Source organism: Lathamus discolor, chromosome 5 (genome assembly GCF_037157495.1).
Source record: "Lathamus discolor isolate bLatDis1 chromosome 5, bLatDis1.hap1, whole genome shotgun sequence".
Taxonomy (NCBI): Eukaryota; Metazoa; Chordata; class Aves; order Psittaciformes; family Psittacidae; genus Lathamus; species Lathamus discolor.
In genome coordinates, this window is record NC_088888.1 from 40,122,430 (window position 1) to 40,143,350 (window position 20,921).

At 44.4% G+C, this 20,921-nt stretch overlaps 1 protein-coding gene across 1 annotated transcript in view; it reads right to left on the reverse strand.

The window, feature by feature from the left end:
* Positions 1 to 17,492: 17,492 nt before the first annotated feature.
* Positions 17,493 to 20,921, reverse strand: part of FNDC1 (fibronectin type III domain containing 1) — a 61,456-nt gene continuing 58,027 nt past the window's right edge. Inside the window, exons 18-20 of the mRNA XM_065680486.1 lie at positions 20,601 to 20,762; positions 19,441 to 19,563; positions 17,493 to 17,975 (exon numbers count right to left, since the gene is read on the reverse strand). Of these exons, the coding sequence (XP_065536558.1) occupies positions 17,860 to 17,975; positions 19,441 to 19,563; positions 20,601 to 20,762 (401 nt within the window). The 3' untranslated portion in view covers positions 17,493 to 17,859. The remainder of the gene's footprint in view (positions 17,976 to 19,440; positions 19,564 to 20,600; positions 20,763 to 20,921) is intronic.

Consider the following 20,921-nt stretch of genomic DNA (forward strand, 5'->3'; position numbering starts at 1 on the left):
GCTGGCAGGTACAATACAAGACCTGCGGGTGATGCACAGCCTTTAAGGGTCCTGTCTAGGGACCATACAAGATACACTTGAGGCCCGTGCTTGAGCAACCAAGTCCCATCCCTAGAAATAATATAGGCACCAACACTCAGGTGTTTGCCTGGAGCTGGATCCCTCCCCTTGTTTCAGGATGAACTCAGTCTTTCCATGAAAGTGCTGATTTCTCTTCTTTGACTGTAGGTTAAACCCACTCAGCTGGGCAGGTGTCAGCAGCTGTGTTGCAGATGCTGAAGACCTCCTGTCTAGAGGAATGTTGTAACACCACCACACCAGCTGAGCACTGACAGCTTCTTCATGTTTGTGTGACATAAATCTTTTGGAAGTATTGACTTATTTACAATGAAATGTTGTAACTGTTTGGGGTGGAGGGAAATGGTTTTAGTTGTTCTACAATAAATACAAGGTTGACAGATTTCTTCAACACTGACTAGCATGCATTTCCTGCCTATTTCAGGTTTGAAGTCTTTTGTGAGTGCACATTGATTCCTCACAGTGATGCAAATGGCAACAAACACTCCGGGTGGAATCTTGACCAGCCAAAAATGATGACAAGTCTCCTATGAACTTCAGTAATGGCATCACCCCTAATTTTTGTGATCAAAGTACATCCATGGACTTCAGTCTCCAGCAAATGATCCCCAGCTGGGGTAGATCAGGCCACCACATGGAAAATTCAGACAAGTAGCTCTGAGATCTCAAAGTGGGGCAAAATATCCTCAAATACCACACACTTGCACAGGGATTCTACAAGGGGGTTGAAAGCAGCAGGGCAATGAGGAGCTGACGGAGGCTGTCAGGGGTCAAGTGGTTCTGGGGGATGTCAGAGAAAGGCAAGGTAAAGACTTTTCTCCAAACTGCAAGGAAGTGCAGCTTGAAACTGGGTGAAAGTTCAGGGCTGTGCTGCCTTTATCCAAACCAGATTTCCTAGCTTCACTCTGTGCAGGATATTTTTTAGTTATTATTTGCTAGCTTTCCTGTTGCTATATGTAATCACTCTGAGGAATGTTTAACTATTTCAAATCTCTGCATTTCATAAGCAAGGTGGATTTTGGAGGAGACCATAGCTTCATCTACACCAACAAGCAATGCAGCACAGCTGGAGCAGGTCTGAAGTGTAGTCTGTACTGAGGACCTGCCTTGGGGTTTTCCTCAGCCCAGCTCCAGGCTGGACCAGCTGCACATGAGGAGGTAACGCACACTACAGGCACTCCCAGGGACCACCACTCTCACCCTGGTTTCACCTCAATGAAGCCTAGTTTGAGCTCCCTGAGGCCAGTGGGCAGTACAAGTCTTTGCAGTTGTGCATGGGAAAGGCAGATACTCACTCAAAAAGCATCCTCCTTCTCTAGTCAAGTGTTGGTGTCAGCACAGTTCCAGGTAGCTGTATTGCAGTGGTAGCAGAATAGTTCCTCTGCCTCCATCATAGCAGACTGAACCGTAGTGCTCCTAGCTACAGCAATGCCATTTAGGAAGTGCTGATGGGAAATGAGCCTGCAGTATCAGATGTGGCTGCTATCAAGACATTAACTGTAGGCAGCTCCAACTGTTTTCACCACAATGTGTAGGAAGCAGTTAACAAGGAGTTAAACACTAAGCTGGCATTCAGAAAGGGAGAGGGCGAAAGCTCCTTTTCAGTCACCTCTCCTTAACTGGTGCTAACGAGCTGAGCTAAAAAGCACCAGCTCAGCTTGAGTTCAGGTGCTGACAGCTACCTGTTGGGATATGAGCAACACCTGCCAGGCTGCTTTAGTTCATCCAGCCTGTAAAAACATAAAGCACTTAACCTCTGAACTGTGCTTGAAGGGAGTCACAAAGTTCAGGCTCATTTTGGTTGTCATCTATATGACTATTCCTGCTTGAAGGAGCAGGCAGCAAAGAAGGAAAGCATTGGTACCTCCTCCTCTCTGTGACTGCTGACCCACCATTAGCCCTAGAAGGGTGACAGATGCAGTTAGCACAGCGCAAACGCTGTACTACTCTGCAAGAGCACAGTGCTGCCCAGATGCGGCACTGTCAGTTCTTAAGGGTAGATTTGCCCTCTTTGAGGACAATTCTTGTAATGCTTGGTGTTAATTGCTTGCATCAATGAAGATCAAGGAAGCAGAGGCGTACCAGAGGTATTCTATTTCCCGAGCTCAGCTTTTGCCATCTCAGAGAAACCTTGTGAAAGTAAAGTGCTCCTGCTCAAGGATGGACATGAAGAGAATTCTAAATTTGCTTTTTTTTTTTTTAAATGCTTAGTTGATACAGCTGTCTTTGGGGTGAGAAGCAGAGTGTCGCACTGGGTGATTTTGTGTGAGCTGCAATAAGTAAATAGCGCACTTTAAGACTAAGGACTCTTCTATCTTTCCAAACTCTTCTAAATTAAGTCAGTATTTCCCATGTGCTTGTTGCCTCCTTGTCCAGGAATGGATTCTCATCCCTGACAAGAGTTCAAAATATTCATCTTGAATGACCCAAGGCCTTTTCCTGGATCCACAAAAACATAACTCCTGGGTTTAACTGGGAAATTTCTTGAATGCAAAACAAATATTTCATGATCTGCAAATGCCCAAGAGTCAATAAATCTCTGCAAGTTGCTCATGCTCGCAAGTGTTTGCAGAACTGTGTCCCCAAAAAGGATCTTTCTAGCAATGATCAGCAAAATCCCTGATGGTTAGGGGTCCAGGGCAGCAATTTGGATGCTTGTTGTGCTTATGTAAACCTTCTGGATCTGCTACACTTGGCGGCAAATACAAGGAGTAAGACAGTGGAAAGAATTGTAGCACTTCTACTATTTATTAGTCAGACCCCCAAAGGGCAGAGAGCATCACGGGGAAGAAAAAACACTGGAAATGAAATTAACCAAACTTTGCTGAAATGGCAATAAAAGTTTGTTGCAGATGGAAAGAATATGATACATTTCCAGAAACAGCTAACTTTCCAGGTCCATTCTAGCCAACCTTTCCGTGGATTTGTAACTTGAATCTTCATATTTTCTAAAATGCAGCATGTCACTGCTCCAAGGCCACTGATCACAGTAGTGCTGCTGTCAGTTTCCTGATGGCTGGTGGCATCTGTCCTCCCAGGCCCCCAGGATGCTGCAGGCAGCTACTAGTGCAGATGTTTCACAGGCAGTATCATAACTGTAAGCACAAAGTATGTGAAGAAGGAATTACAGATCTAAATGGGCAGCTCACCTTGATGAAGGAACACAGGCACTTTCCTTTGGCTCTCACTGACTTTGTAAAGCCAGCATGTCACCACATCTCTAAATTTCCATATCAGTTTCAGGTTTGGCAATTGTGAATACAACTCCAGTATGACCAGGGACCCTACAGTCGTGTAACTGGGTACATGACCCACTCCAAGGAAGCATGAGAGCCCCACAGGCAGTTTCTTTGAGGAAACCTAGAGGGGTGGTATAGGTCCCTTATGCCCTAGCAGACTCATGGCTGATGTGTGCATTAGCCTAATGGCTTTAGGAAAACAGAGGAGCAGTTAAGGATTCAGGCTGCGAGCACCATGAGCATTGGTCTGGTATTAGGCAACAGGAGGTACTTGTCCAGGAAGGTCTCAATATATGGCTTAGAGTTGGATTTAGCTGTGTGGATCAGATAAAGAGCAGCTTCCTCTACTTTCATCCCTTGAGGTTTTAGTAACTAGCAGTTTAAAAATTCACCGGGTTTTTCATTCAATGTATTCTAGGTGTTTGCTAAACTGGCTTCTGCATTCCTCTGTTGCTCTCTTCCTCAGCTCATGACGGCAGACAAAATTCAAGTACTGAGGCTGAAAGCTATATAGTCTGGTCTCAATTCTGTTCTCAGGTCCACAAGGATAACATTAGTGACTAATTTACATGTGAACGAATTCGGGACTGTTCTCTCTGCTCTTTCTGTCCAAAGGCAGCAGAAGCTACCTGGGCTGCATGAGCAGCGCAGTCAGCAGATCAAGGGAAGTGACTGCTCCCATACCACATCCAGCATACTGTGTCAATTTTGGGGTGCCCTTATACTAGGAAGACATCAATAAACTGGCTATATTTCAGTGGAGGGGTCACCAATATCACTGGGGCTGAAGCACTTGCCTTGTGAGAAGAGGCTCAGGAAGCTGGGATTGCTTATCCTGGAGAAAAGATGATTTTGGTGAGACCTGACTGCAGCCTCTGGTACCTGTGGGAAGGGAATCCTCCCTCAAGGATGGATCCAGGTTCTTCACAGTGATGCAGAGTGGGAGGATGAGATGAGAGGCATAAGGTGAAACAAAATAGGTTCAGTTTGGATATAAGGAGAAGCTTTTTCACCCTGAGGAAGGTCTGGGAGGCAAACAGGTTGCCCAGAGATGCTCTCCAATCCAACGCAAGTTGAGGACAGAGTGCATTCCGTTGACCAACAGACCAATCAGCTGACAGACAGGCATATTGCTAAAGGACTGGACACTCCACAGGTGTGGAGTCCTTCACGTCTGTGCAGTGCCTGTATGCTGAGGCAATCCCCATCTCAAGCAGAACAGCAAAACCTTTATTAGCACTGCTTTAGTTATTACAATTTTTTTTGGAGGGTCATTCTCAGAATTAGGATGGATCATTAAGCAGTTATTATGAAAAGCCAGCTTCTTCCAGTTTCCTCTAATGAGCTGGATAAATAAGCAAACACTGTCCTGCTCTGTCTACAATTTCATGTCTGTACAACTTCACTTAAACTTCAGTGGAAGGGGAAGGGAAGGTGCCATGAGCCATTTGCATCTTATGAGAAAATACTTTATACACTAAACTTTTAAAATTAGCCTGGTCCGTATGATGCTGGGAAGCAGGGATAATATTGATCACTATGGGAACAATGGCAGCAGTCTTCTGGTCTGATTTGTGAAAGAGGGCTTGGGTGGCCAGGTTGGCCAAGGAACAGCTATGGCCTCTGATGTCATTGTTATGATTCCCAGCCATCTGATTTCCCTTCATGCTCATGTTATTACACTACTGGATGTCATTAAGGGACCTGGCCTGCCAAAACACTTGAGCCTATTCTGCTGTCAGCAAGGAAAATGTTCCTTACCCTGGCTCTGAAGGAAACATCACATTCAAAAGTTTTCAGTTAGCATTTCCTCGTCAGAAGATGCTGAACTCACGTCTTTGGTAACCAGTGGTTTTACAGTGAGACTTGACAGTCATGGGAATGCTGGGGCTCTGCTAGTGATCATTGTGCTCCATGAAGCCCTAAAGAGCTGTTACAATACCTCAGAGTACCAAGCATAGTATTTAATGTGAATTCAATGACATTCTTGTTTCTGCACTGTATTTATAAAGTGGAAAACGAGCTATAGTTGAACCAGCTGCTTACTTCAGAAAGCTTACCTGTGGCCTCTAGGAAGTGAGGGAGACCTGGACATGTACTAGGATGTCTCAATTGCGAAGGAAAGTGATTGGACTTGAAAAGCACAGGGTTAGAACTGCTGCACACCAGCCTATGTTGTACTGGCAGTACAGACCAGACACGAGCTCATCCTCACCAGCCATGGCAGTATGGATGCCATATGTATGTACCCACCTCAGAAATGTTCTTGCTCTGTTAGGTCTTCTGGCTTTCCACTCTTGGCCCTTTCTTCTACTTCATATATTTGAGAAGACTCTTAAAACATGGGTTAGGGATCAATGCTCTGGAAGTGGCATTAACAGGAGCTGTGTGTTTTGGAATGCCTTCTCAGCACAGGCCAAACAGTGAAACGGCTAAAATACCAAACCAAGCTGATGACTTCTCATTTCTGGAGGGGTTTCTGTCCCTGTCCCAACATCGTGGAAACGGCAGGGCTTAGGAATGTAACTTTGGTTTTTTCAGTTTAAGATTTCCAGAGACTTTTGCAGTGTTTAGAAAAAAGTTGTTCTGACACTTCAGGGCTTTGAAAGCTTTATTGGTGGGGGTGGGGGGTGAAAGCAAATATTGGCATATGAATAATGTGTGGATTATAAAACGGGTAAATGTAAATTGGATTAAGTATTTTTTCTTATCTTCAGCTCACTGTACTTTTGTCCTCTTTCCAGCTCAGCAGAACTTTCAGCCAGCTCAGATGTTTCCTCAGAGACCCATAAAAGCTCTACAGCCCAGAGCAAGCCCCATAAAATAAGTAAAACCTCCCAGTGTGAAGTTCTGCCTCCCTCCCACTCAGCAATTAACTCTTCTTCCTCTCCCTTACATACAACAACTTCCCACACACTGAATGCCAACGCTACTTTTCTTTCACACCAACCTCAAGAGAAGGGGAAGGGATTTTTAACCATCCTGTCTTCAGGCTCTTCTGGGTTCTTTCCATTTCCAGTTCTCTCCTGGGACAGCTGCAGTCTGCTGTGGGCCTGTCGCAATTTTATTGGCCATTCAAGGATACTCAAATCTTCCTTTTGACCATTTCCCATATGGGAATATCTCTCAGTGATACCTATATGCCTTCACCTCTCTTACTACCATTTATGGTACTGACCTAGAAAGAAACACTCTGGCTCCTGGAAGCAAAGTTCTGGTGAAGGTCTTGGCATTTGGCAGCTCTTTTACCTTGCATCAGGAGCATAGAAAGGGTACAGTAAAACAAAGCCCATTGTCTCGGGTACCTCCAGCGTCTCCCTGTGACACTGTCTTAGCTCACATCTCTCCTTCCCTGTTAAAGGCAGACCCACTAAAGGTCTCTTTGAACACCCACATTAGCCTTTTAAATTATTTTTTTTTCTTCCTTTTATTTTCTGGGGGATGAGAAGTCACTTCTACCCTCCATTTCCTTCTCCTGCAACCCTAGATTATAATTACTTAACTGTCCGAGCCTGTTTGCTCAGAAACTCTGGAAGTACAGCGCAGTTTGTTTTAAAGACCATTTGCAAAAGCAAAATACCTGATGTTGGTAATGGTGTCAACATTTAGTACACGGAGTTCCCCCTCTAGCTAGTTCATAAGAAGTGTTCATTGTATGACATTGCAAAAAGTATGTAACTGATTGACTGACAGTTTTCAGAAACAACAAAGTCTCTTCTGTAGCTGGCTTCCAGACCCTCTACAGCTGGCTAGCTTCTGCTAGTTTCACAGGGACAAACTGGACAAGCAAATGCATGTTTCTGAATGTGGCCTGTTTAAGCCCTATGTAAAAAGCCAAAAGCTCTGGAAGACAAGTCTAAGCAATCAAGACATGTTCAGATGTGGATGCACCATTCCTTGAGATGTTTTATGGAGTTCAAGAATGGGTTAAGCTGTCCATGTCGACACAGCCAGCAACTGGAGCATGCACAGAGCAAGGGAGCCAAATGTAAACCTGGCACTGCTCTATTGGCTTCTCTGTGGTTATTCCAGATATTAAGAGCCCCATTTCCTACCTAAGTGGAAGGATTGTAATCCATCTGAGATTTGTCTGCCTCTGTCCAACCATGTCTGCATGTTCTGGAGTGTATAATTTCCCATTAGGTCTACTCAGAGCTTAGAGGAGAACCATTTCCCAGTTCAACATCATAAAACACAAAGCAGCATAACAGTAGCCAAATAAACATTTCTCATAAAATAGGGAAACGCAGTGCTAGTATGCATGTAAAGAAAGCTACATTTGCTGTGTGGCTAGAACAGACTCCTTGAGTCAGTCAGAAATGAGGGAAATTGCAAACAAGCCCTTACATGACACCTTGTAAAGTATAAGGCTTTCTATAGTCACCTCCAGCCTTAAAAATAATGAGCCTCGTGGGTGCAGCACAACAGAGACTACTCTGCTGACATACCGTGTGGATATATTGTCACAGCTGCTTGCCCTCCTGGCAGTACATGGAGGCAGAAACTGCAACATGAGCCCCAGAGCAAGCATTTAGTTTATTGCATCTGTAAACAGTTAGTCATCCAATTTTATTCAGCTCAAAATCAAAAATGTTCTTCTCCTGAGGCTTGCAGCTGAAGTGAAACCATAACTTGTCCCCAAGCCAGTACTGAGGTGACCAGCTACTGCTAACAATGCCATTTTCTATTGGGAAACTTCAGCTTTCTGAAGGCAGATTTTGCATTTTCAGGAAGTGAAGAGGTTTTCTGCTGCAGTCTGAGGAGGGAGGTGAGGATTTATCAGCTGATCTGGAGCCTCCAGCTTCAGCCTCTTTCCTTGCAGCTGTTAGCAGCTGGCTAAACCATGCCCTGGGTATCCAAATGATGGAGGAACCTGAAATTCTGTCTGTTAATTGAGGCCATGAAAAAGGACTACAGACCTGTGTGTGTGAAATGTGTGGGTCCTGTACTAAAGTGGCTTTTTACAAAGCTTTTCCGGCTCAGGGACGATGACAGAAATAACATCAGTGGAAAAGACACAAGATTGAAAACAAGGCCCTATACTGAAGAGCTTTCCCTATTACTGGGCTTCCTAAGTGTTCTAGGAGCGCTGAAACTTGGGAAAGTACATAGCCAGACTTTGATCCAGGCTGAGAGATCTCCACAATATCTGAGTCCAGCCCTTTGAAGAGTTAATGGACATTCTGGAATGTCCCTTTTATACTTCTGTAATGACACAGCAACATTAAGACAAGGGTAATGTTTATCAGGGGATTCTCTTAAAAAAGAAAACCTTCAGAGATAGCTCCATTGACACTCTTGCAGTCTCCTTTCCTGCTATTTTGTGGAAGGGTGAGATCCAAGAGGACCAAAGCAGCCTTTGTTTGGTGTACTACTGTTAAATGAACTACCAGGTGTTGAATGTAAGAAGACCTCAGGTTTAGTTGCATGTTAAAGGCATACATTAACATCGTAAAGGGATGAATGATGGAGACATGGCAAAGTCAGAAAAACCCAGAGAAAAGTGGGTTTGCCCAACTAATTCTTGCCACTTTTAATGTTTGGGAAACAAATGTGTTGAGTTTGATGTGGCCGGTAGCTGCAGAAAATTATCACACACTCTGCAGAAGCACACTGAGCTCCACAATAACAGAGCCAACAAATAAATCCTGGAATGGAAAGAGGCAAATTAGGTATTATCACTTGTTTTACACAACAGCTATTAAACTCCCAATGTTCTATATGCTGCAGAGGTTAACTCACATCACAACTTTTTTACCTTCTTATGCACTGCATGATTATTTGAAGAAAATACTTTTCACAAGCATGGAGCTCTTCTTCGGAGCTGCAACTCCTGAAGTCAAACAGGATGCTTGTATCAATGAAAATTTGGATTACAAGAATGGAAACCTGCAATCAGGCACCAGGATGATAGGAACACCCATCAGCATGGAGAAACTAGACACCTGTCTTCAGCAGCTTACTTCTACTGATGAGAGAACAAAGATCCCTGCGCCAAACAGGCTTGCATTGGCAGGACATGGTTCAGCCTTTTTTGCAAAAGAAGCCAATCTCAGAAGTTTGAAGTATCACAACAAGAGCATTGCATTTTGATCACTCAGCTGAACTTGCCCCAGGCTGCTCGGGGGCACTGGCAGTAGCAAGGGACATTCAGCCTCTTCAGAATGCTATGGCAGGTTAAAGAGTGAAAGATGTCCAAATGTCCTCAGAATTTTCCAAGCTCTTGCAGCTCGCACTCAGGTTTCACATTCACTAAGTTGCTCTCCTACTGTTGATGCTTGCTGTATCTTTCTCTTGTCTAAGGAGGATATTTTTCCTCCTGCTGGTGGGATTCCAAAGCAGGTGCGATCACCTTGCAAAATCTGCAGAAGTGTATTGTGGTGAATCTTCAGCATGACAGCAAGCCCATGCCCTCACTGTGTCCTGGGACACAAAATCAGTCTTGGGCAAAACGTGTAAGCATCCTCTCTATCTCCTCTAGTATGTACTTAATCCAGTTGTTAGAAGAATCAACATATCACCAAGACTAAGAATTTGCTATATAGTACCATGTGTTATTCATCCTCTATATACGTCAGTGCTATACATTTTTCTCCTCTGATGCAACTCAGATAATCCTTATGAAGCTTTTTGTTTCCATATCTAATATGATGGCTTTTTGAAGCAATCCCGTTTTCAGTACAGGTTAATCGCATGTGAAGTGATATATTGATTGACGTGTACTATATTATACCCCAGATATACATAAGAATTCACTGACTGTATGAATAACTGCCATTTCAGTTACCCTGAGAAACATGTTTTTCCTTGTTTCTGAACTTTTGGACTTCTAAAGAAAACCAGACCAAGATTTCTTAGCACACAATTCCAGAATAATTCTCAGAAGAAAATTTCAAAAGGAAGAAACCAAAGCAGAATTTTCTTTGGAATGAGCAAAAGGTCCTAAAGAATATTTCGGGCAGGAGAGCTGAAAATTTAGAAAAAGAATAGTATAGCCTTAAGATGCAAAATGAGAGCTGCAGCAGTAGTAAAGGCAACTGGGTCAGGCAACTGCCTGGTCAGTTATAAGAAGCTCCAACTTAACCTAGAACACTTCTGTGCAAAAAGTGAGTGGGAAATCTGAGAATCATTGACTTTGCCAGCAGATGAAGATTTCCTATCACCCTGAAAGATAGGATGTGTTTGTTGGAAAGATCAGTTTTGAGCATTTGCAGACTGAAGACTAGTGGAGAATCTGGCAGGAGAGCTGATAGGCTGCAGCATGACCATGGATGCTCTGTGCAGGAGCCCCGATTGATGCAGTACAGTGGACAAGTACACCAGTGTGCAGTTTTGAAAGGTAAGCATTCAGAGCAGGATAGTACAGAAAAAATTAACAGTAGAGATAATAATAACCCATAGTATTACTTGAGATGAATGGTATAGTCCTCATTCTGGTTAGTCATTTCTCTGTTTTGTTTAGGTTACTTTGCTCAAAGTTGGTATTGGCAACATGATTAATTTTGTAGGTCTTGTTTGTCCTCGCACTCAAGGGAGAGGAAATGGTAACATATTCACAGCTTGGAACTGTTTTCTCTGGTTCACTGCTGATAGCAGCATAAACTAAACGCAACCTCAGCTGACTTGTATTTATGTACTCTGCTGTTTTGGTAGAGAACACAAAATGCACAGTATATGTGCTCTTTGCAGCCTCTCATCTGTATGCGCATGCCTTCAGGCAGCTTTGCCCATATGGGTCACTATGTCACACAGGTCTGGGCTCTCACTCTGCCCTTCGCTGAGGAATGTGACTCCCATCATCTGCCCAGGGAAGTCTGATGGGGTGAGAGGTGCGGGTCTGCAGATGGCCTCTGCCTTTCTCAAGGCTGTCCCAGCCCAAAACAAGAACAACCAGAACACTTTGAGGAGCCATTTGGAACAGCCCATTCCCTCCTCTCCTCGGCTGATCTGTGAATATTGAACTTCCAAGGCTGGCCAAAATGATCCTCACCACCCAGTGTGATGGCATGTGTAGCCTGGGGAAAGAAGATGACTCGCTAGTGCATGAGTCCAGCCCATGAACTGACACAAGCAAAAGACTCAATGCCGGCACTCCTGCTTGGTAGGGACACCCATGAGCATGAAGACAGAGATGCTGGGTGAGCTGGAGGAGTGGGGAAGATTCAATCCCAGGTCCTCTCCTGTCTTTTATTGCCTCCATTTCATTTCCTTATGACATGCCCATGGGTACCAGGGAAGAACACCAATGTCTGAGTGCTCCATTGTGAAGCACTTTTTGGCATACCTTAGACCATACTTTCAGGACAGACTCAGTGCTTCACATAGCTCCAAGAAAGAATCTCCAATTCCAGAAGGGAGAATGTCAATGATGAGAAAAAAATGAGGTTAGAGATGGAGAATCAGCAAAAGCTGATGTGGATTTTATTAGCAGTTTAAATAAACAGAGCCCATATTTTTAATGGATGAAGAGGAGCTGCAGCTCGCAGAACAAGGACCTTCAGAAGGATGAAGAATGGAAAGCAGCTAGGTGGGCAGAAACACCATTGCAATTACATTCAAGAGGAGTTTGAAAATGTCCCGGATATAGTCTATAATGATTTTACTCCTACTACAAAATAAATGGTTTCTTGCTGCCCACAGTACTCTGGGGAAAATCACTGTGCCTGCAATTTTAGGAGGAACATCTCCTGAGAAAGCCCAGCAGGATTGCGTTTTGTATTTGTGCTTTGTTTCTACTTACAATCTTCCAAAGCTTTACACATAACAGATTGTGATTTTGCTTTGTGGGGGGTGGAATCCTTCCTACAGAGAATCTCTAAGACCTGGGAATGGACTTTGTTGCTCCAGAACCAGAACTGCGCTCTCATTAAAGCAATTTTCTTGCTACGGGTGTGCAATGCTGAATGTACATGCCACAAGCGCTCTGGCCGCTCATCCCTTGCTGCAAGACCTGGCCAAATAGCACTTCTTGCCATTTAGAGGCTTTTTGCACAAACGTGAGGGTATCACCATATGTGATCTGGTCCTCAGATGCAGCTGTGACCTTGAACAAGTCACATTTGGAAGGCATGTGCAGAAACTACTCACTGCAAGAAACTTTATGGGAGTCTAGGAGACCACACTCCTTCCCTCTCTTGCCCTCACAGTCTCCCTCACTGCCTCACAAATGGTCACAATTTTATCTGGAAGCCAGCTTGCAACTTCCATTTAGGTAACAACAGCAACAACAAAGAGCATTTTTAACAAACGAAGGAGTGAAGAAGTGCATTTCCAAAAAGGTGATCCTTCCCCTTTATTCAGCAGGAAGGAACCTCTGGGAGCCAGGTCCAGCACACTGCTCAAATAAAAGCCAACATAGAGCTTGATCAGGTTACTCATGGCTCGCTCCAGGCCAGTTATGAGCACCTGCAGGGATGGAGTTTTCCCCACCTCTCTGAGCTGCCGTCCTGTGCCTGACCACCCCCATGATAAAAACATTCTAAAACTTCATTAGGATTTCCCATGTTCCTGTTTATGTCTATTTCCTTTCCTCCTTTCACCGCATGTGATTCAGAAAAATGTGGTTCCATCTTCTTTACAATCCCATCAGGCCAAATAGATCCACCCCGCCAGCCAAGCCTTCCCTCCCCATGGCTGAACAAACCCAGTGCTTGTCATCTTCTCGTGCGTCCTGTGCACCAGTCCCCTAACTGTTGTGGTCACACTCTCCTTTGGTCTGATTTACCTTCTGCTGGAGCGCCAACGGTACTCCATGTGCAGGCTCACTGTGCTGATGAGAGAAGTATGTCACTGAGTCCACTGATTGTGTCCTCGCTCACGCAGCTCAGTCTGTGGCTGAACTTCATTGCTGAAAGTATGTGCTTCCTCAGCATGTGCGATGGGGAGGTTCCCCCAGCTCTTCTGCTGGTCAGGTTGCGTTTGGAGCTGGATGTCACAACTGAGGAGCGTCACAACTGAGGAGCAACACAACTGGCAATGAGGACTTACGGCAACTGCTAGTACCCAAGGACCTGGCCCCCAGGCTGTTGCCTTTGACACTTGACTTCCTGATGATACCATGATTATCACACTCAGCTGTGATTCTGGCATTGTTTTCCTTCAGGTGCTCATTCCCACCAGGGCCATGCTTTTTATTGACTGTTGTGGTGCAGCTGGCACTGTAATGTGGCACAAGTCCTGTGGGAATGCTTCCTGCTTTGTGGGACACAGAAGCACAATGAGAAAAGGAGTAGCACTACAAAACACGGCTTTGTTTTCAAATGTTAGCAGCTAAGGACCCTCAGGCAGGCTGGCAGCTCTCCAGGGGTGGGATTTTTTAGATATCCATGGATGCCAGCAGAGCTGGGCTGCTGTAACATTGACCTCATTCCTTTCTGCATTTACCTCATTCTCTTCTGCCAGAGGAAGGCAGCTTTTCACATCAATAACATCTCTCTGCCTAGTGAGAATAAAGGGCATGGGTTTTGGGGACAGACAACTGTATAGTTTCTTGTGGGGGGGAACCACAAGGGGCATTTCACATTGTTCAGTGGGTTGGGTTGCCTCCCGCAAAGGCCTCCAATTATTTTCCCAACCAACGCCCAATGCTTCCTTCATCACCAAAGAGCTCTTCTGTTTGCTGGGTCCACATGCTGGGCTTTGGCTGCCCCCAAGAGCCCTTGGCATTTCTCACATATTGGTGATTGTTCCTGCTGCCTTTGAGGCAGAAATCCCAATTCCCAGAGAAATATGGCACAGTGATCAGAGATTAGCATCTGGAACTGACAAGGGCCAGACAATGCTTCAGGAGACTTCTTTGCCTGTCTTTTCCTCCCCACCCCTTCACCCATTGTGTTTTTCTCCCTTTCTTTTCCAGCTCTGTACAATTCCCCACCAGGCAGGGTCCTGGCATCCCTCTGCCCCAGAAAGACTTGGACCAGAGGTAATGCAGGCACAAGCTGTGTGGATTTCTGCCGGGGGGGGGGGGGGGGGGGGAGGATCCTCCCTCTCCTCCATCCCATTCCCTCAAGGATCGATCTGACAAGAGCAGGGTTGTAACAACTCTCAGAGCCTGTGAAGGGACACAGCATTCTCCAAGCTGGCGCCAAGGGCTTGAGGACCAGACGCAGATGTGGCTTTGCCAGCAAGGGGGCCATGGGAGGAGAGCTGATTGAGGGAAAGGCCCATCCCTCTCCCATTTGCCTCCAGAGCCACATGATGTCCCCTGGTATGCAGTGCAGTAACAAAGCTGTACAGCTATTTCAATGGGGATGGTGTTTACCTCCAAGCAGGCATGCTGCTCCTCGCATGGTGGCATAGTCAGACCAGTGTGTCACAGGGACAGTGGGGAAGGGGGGAAGGAAAGGAGAGCGTGGCCAACTGGTCAGGGCACTGCCAGGGCCGTGGAGGGAGGATCTGCATAGATAGAGGATTTCCTGATCCGCACGGCTTTAGCTGCCTCTTTAATCCCACCACCTCTTAGATGAACAAAGAGCAAAAATAGTGTCATCTCTTCAAGAAACTGCCTATTGTCACAATAATGTGTCACCCTGCACATGGGGCAAAGTACGCAAATGTGCCAGACCACCTCACACAGCACAGCAGACTGCACAGCATTTCATTTCCTGTGTTTCACTGTCGCATCCTGCTGCTGACTCTGCCGTGGCTGGTTTAGCCTCAGAGAAGATTTATACTGGAGGGCAACAGTGCACAGTGCCCTCCACCCCTCCCCAGCTGAGGCTGCAGAAAAAATGATGGCTTCAGCTCTTCACCCATTATAGCATCCTTGAATGGGACTGTCCCCACCTCAAGGGTATTTCCAGAACAGAATGAAGGAACCACATCTCTGCAGATGAACAAAACAAAACACCTCTCTGATCTCCACAGGTGAAAATGCAGAACGCATTGGCTGTGGAGAGGGAACCTACATCTTTAAGCACTAGCCTGGAGAAAACAGGTCCTGCTCTTTAGAGTCAGTGACACAAGTCCTACCCACACATGTTGGAGACTGGGCTCTGGACCAAGGCATGACTTTGATTCAATGAAAGAAAAACATATTTTATTACTGGATGCCTCCTCTAGAATCATAAAAAGTCACTGAATAATTTAGGTTGGAATGGATCTTTGGAGTGCTCACATTCAATCTGTTGATCACAACGACTCCCAAGTCCTCTTCTGCAAAGCTGCTCTCTGGGCAGTCACCACAACCTGTATTGCTGGAAGGGGCTATTCCATGCCACATATGGAATTTTTCATTTCCTTTTGCTGAACTGCATGAGGTTTCTAACAGCTCATTTCTCCAGCCTCCCTCTGATGAACTCTGCCCTCCATTGCATCATCCATCACCCAGCAGCAGTTTAGCATCAGCCGCAAGCTTCCTGACAGTGCATTCCATCCATGCACTCCATCCCACTGTTCAAGTCATTAGAGAGTATTTGCCCTGGCACTGGCCCCTGGGGATGGCACTGGCAACCAGCCGCCACTTGGACTTTGCACTGGTTTTGATCAGAACCTTTTGAACTTCACACTGCAGCTAATATTACACCCAAATTGAAGTCCAACTGTCCAAGCCATATCCCACCCGTTTCGCCACGGAAGCCAAGTGACTTACAAAAGCCAAAGTCAATAACATTCACTTTTCTCCCCTTGTGCACAAAGCCAGGCACCTTGGCAAAGAAGACGATCAGGCTGGTCAGGCATGATTTGCCATTGGTAACTCCATGCTAGCTGTTAACAGTCTTTGAAAGGGAGAACTCAGATGCTTTCAGTCCTTTAGAAAAAGTTGACACCTACTCCTTTCCCAAAGAAGATCTTTTGAAAGCTAACAATTCGCCACTTTGTCAGATTACTTGACACAGATGACCAGAAAGGATGAAACAGAAATAGAACCATGTACCATAGGTTTATTAGGGAAGAAAGTTATACTTCAAGACCATATATTTGGCACTGTAGTGAAGCAAAAGTATGTGAGAACAATTAAAATGTTAAACCCCAAATCACCATGAAAAATTAAAATGCTCTTTAAATCACTTTAGTTCCTTTTTTGTCCCCATACAATTTACAGTAACTACAGGAAGCAACTGAAAAGGTACTAGACCTACCATAAGTGTAAGTTGGGATGAGAGTGAGAGATGGAGCAGAGACTGGATCCATCCCTCAGGTATACTGCTGCTCTCCCAGGCTGTCAGAATGGGGGAGTCTTAATGGGGGAATATTAAGCAAAAGCTGTTAAGATGTTACTATGAAAAAGTAAGACCATGAGTTACGGAGTAAACTGTTAAATGCTAGATCTCCCAGAAGGACTACTAAAATTCTATGCTATTGCAAGCTTCCAAATGCCTGCTTAAAAATGATCATTATAGCTTTCATCCATGTCAGCTTTTGCTTTCTGTTCTGGATCAGATTTTGGTAGTATTTTAAAGGAAGTATATCCCAATTTGTCCCCAGGACGGATCAAAGTCAAATGAGTTTCCTCCTAGCTGACTCTTGTATAGGTGGCTTCGGCTTTTTGGTGGGCAAATAAGTTAAAAGTAGTTTCTAATTTGCAAGTTACTTATCCCATGCCTCCACACAGTGAAGTGAAAAATACTGACAAGGAATAAATAACATAACAAATAAGATGAGAATGAAGAAAAGTTGTCCTGAAACTTTAAAATAGTAAAGGATAGAAAGTTTAACTGATGCTGATAAACTGCTGAATATGTGTTTCTGCTGGGCTATACAGTGCCACTCTAACAATGACAGAAGAGTAGATTCCTATTGAACATCTAGTCCAAAGGCTGCCAAGGAAACAGGACGCAGGTCTTTGATCAATAACTCAAATGTTAGGTCAACAGTACTCACAAGAAGAATACAGCTCTTTCCTTGGTTATTGCATTGTGCATAGCAATTTCTTGAAGAATTAACAGCACCTTTTACATAAAAATTCCAAACATATTTATCTAGTGAACAAGAAAATCTCAGCATCTCTAAGCAGTACTTCTGCAGATGTACAGTACTGTATTTATATAGATACACATATACCTCAAAGTGAATTTACACTGGGACCTGGTGATTAGTCCAGCAGTGGGTGAACCCACAAGGTAAGTCTTCAGGAGAATACATTGCCTTTGGTGGGTGGCCAGTTACATGGCACAATTGCATAGGGGAGCCCTGGCGGGCAGCAAAGAACAGTTTAATATCCCATTAAGCAAGCACAGCATGCTTAGGTCATTCCTGCAAGATATAAGATACTTCCAGATTTTCAAGGCTAATACAGTTCTAGTTTTCCACAGGTCTCACACATTGCAACCACCTGTCTGTGCATAAAGACCCAGAGGAGGAAGGCAGGACACCAAACTTATGTCATGTCCCTGCTTCCAAGCAGAAATTAAGCAGCACCACAGATTTAGGCTGGTAAAGGGGGGACCATGTTTGGCTTCATGAGGGTATCTTGAGTAGCTGGTCTTCATCATTTGCACCATTTCTCTTGGGTGTTTTTTTTCTTTTCTGAATCAGTTGCTCACAGTTCTCGGGTAGAAATCATTTGAAAAGCATGGTCTGCCTAAGATAGGGAAGCAGACTGCTACCATTTCCCTGGGATGGGCACACCACACTCATACCAGCCCACATAGTAGTAAGGTGTTGTGTGCCCTATGCGTCCAAATGATACAGGCTCCTGTCGGTACTGGCGGTAATATCCTGTGGGGGAGAAAAATGACCGTTTGCATTACAAAACAAAGACACGGTAATTTAACAAAGGTAACAAACACAGAAAGAGTCAATCCCACAGCTCCCACAGCCCACATGAAAACTTAGAAGCTGTCTGGTACAGAGTTTTGTCAAAAGGGTATTTGCTAGCCCTTGGTATTTGGCCTTGATCTTTCTTGAATGGTTTAACTCTGGTCCTTTCTATTTCTTGTATTTTGATTGTTTTTACTGTTCAAAATCTCTTGAACTATTGTGTAACGCTGTGGTCTGCCAAAGAGTTTCTGCATTTCCCTCCAAAAGGTGAGTATGTTTCAGTTGTGTTTATGAAGTTTGTAAGTAATTTTAAATATTTGAAGGACTAAGGGGCAAAAATACCACTAAATTGTATTATCTCATAGGGCTCAAGAGACTCTCAACAAACATCAGCTTTTCACAAAGCAAAAAGGTGTCATTTCATGCAGCAAATATGGAGTTAAGCCCTTTCTCCCTCTTTCTCTTCATTAGCAGAAAGAATGTGAATGCTTAAAGCATTAGGAGAGGTGCAGCATTCTTTTCCGCATAGCTCGTGCACTGGAACATCTGAAATACTCATGTCTTGTGCCAACAATATAATTTCTATGTGCTCTCTATCTTTGTCTCCCAAACCTAGTAATACACATCTGGATTAATCATCCCTCTTTTGAACTGAGAAATGAAATGCAGCACTTCCCAGTGATATAAAAATATCAGTGACTATTTCAGTTTCTTCCTGGTAACGCCACCATGAAAAGGCTATCAACAAATAAGTTACCATGGAAACCATTAAAGCCAACTGAGTAAGTTAAATAAACAGACTTATTGAAAAGATTGACTGACTTTCAGGACTGGGTTTATTTCGTGAAGCAAGCTATCACCCTCTTGGCTGGGTGACCTAAACAGTTTACTCAGAGAAATTCCTTCAAGGTGAGAATTTTCACCTACCAGGTCAATACAAAAGTACTGCAGCCCAACCTTAAGTCAGTAGACATACTCCTATGTATTTTGCATTGAATGAACTGGTCAGAAAACATTTGCAAAAGCCGTATTTGCAAAGATGTAGCTGGTATCTTGTGGCATGTGGAAGAGTTTTTGCTATGAGGCTTGTGTTGTAATTAGGGAAAGGATTCTCAGATCTCTATAATTCTTTTCTTCCTAGTTCTGCATTTTGTTCCTGTAAATTGTTTGCGTTATATGTCCTTCTCTTTCTTTTTGTCTCCCTCTCTCAACACGTACAAGTTGCTCCTTCTGAGACTCTCATAACCTGTTCTGCTGGGCCTGAGTACAACATTACCTCATCGTCTACTGCATCAGCTGGACTCGCTCAAAGAGCTGCCAGTAGCAATGGACAAAGAGTCCCTCTGTGCTCTGCTCCCTACCCTTTAATCCTATGATGGGATGACAGGCACCTGGCCAGCATCCCACTCCCTCATTGCCATACCTCGGATAGTGGGCAGGGCTTCAACATACGACTGAGGACCTGTTCTTCCATCCAGGTGTGAATCCACAAACTGGCAGTGGTCCTCGCCTCTTCCCCAGCTATCCCCAATGCTGTAGAAGGTGTCTGAAGGGTGACAGAGATAGATTATTTGACATAGAATTACTTTTGTTTGGGGTGCTCGTTTCGACCAGGAAACTAGATGTGGGAGAAAGCAGGAGAAGTACTACAGTGACAAACACAGTATTACAAATGAACAAACAGCAGCTGGAAATAGGAAAAATATTACTTACACAGTATGGAAGTAGAAATTAGGGAAAAGGGAAATGAGTCCAGCTCAGTAAGGAATAGTCCTAGTCCCCACATTGCAAAATCACGGACACTGCACCACAGGTGCAGTGCAGTGGATCAGTCATTTCAATACATCATGAGAAAATTAAAACCCCTCTATATATCAATACCGTGAGTTTGACTGCAGTCTCAAACAGAAACTAAAAACTGTGGAGCTCTTTCTCTAACAGACAGGATGGGTCCTGACACCCTGTTTGTTTCTTACTGCGTATTCAAACACTGTCTTTAAACTATACCAATGTGCTGCAATGAGAATATTAATAATTAGCATAATCTGAAAAGCCATTGAGATAATCCCCCTACCCCAGATCAACCATATGAAAGTCTTCTTCATTATCTCTCAGCAACTACACCTGTACTAGAGCTACTGCTAACTCTTGAAAGTACTGCTCACCCAGTCACCCTAATACCAGTCTTTCCTTCACTGTTCTCCGATCTGCCCTGGGGATCCCTAGGGTGTATTGCTCTGTCTGCATTCAGCTGTGATTCACCCACGCGTGGAGCAAGAGTGGGACTTCCCAGGGAGATGTGTGGGGAGCAGCACTTTGTTTTCACAGCACAAAGAACGCTGCTTTCTCAGGATACAAACACATGCAGGCTTTTCAAGGAAAACTTCTGAGGTCTGCTTGAAAGGTAACGCCCAGGGCATGAGGACAGCACAAAAGCAGGGCAGCTCGGCTGTCTCATCAGACCTTCTCAAGGGAAGGACTACCAGATAGCCATCACATAATTCTTTCACAGATGAGGTGAAGAAAGCAAGAAGATGAAAATGACAAGTAATCATATATCAGAAAATAAATCTTTATGCCTACCTTTCAGGTCATCACTGAGGTAAATCTTGTACCTTAAGGAGTTGCAAAGAACCACCCCAACAAACTTGCGGTACCAAGTTCGTTTCACATACTGCTTGCCACTGCAGTCTGAATAAGTGGGGTCGTATTTAAAAGTGAATGGGATCCAGATAGGCTCACCACCTTGGAGAAAAAAGAATAAAAACTCAACATTAAGGACAGACATTTTGGTTTGAATCTTGCTGAGATTAACGTCTGATAATACGTTTCACAAGACATGCTGCAGCAGATTAATGCATGGCTCTTCTGTATCCAGAAATACTACTTTGAGAATAAGAACCA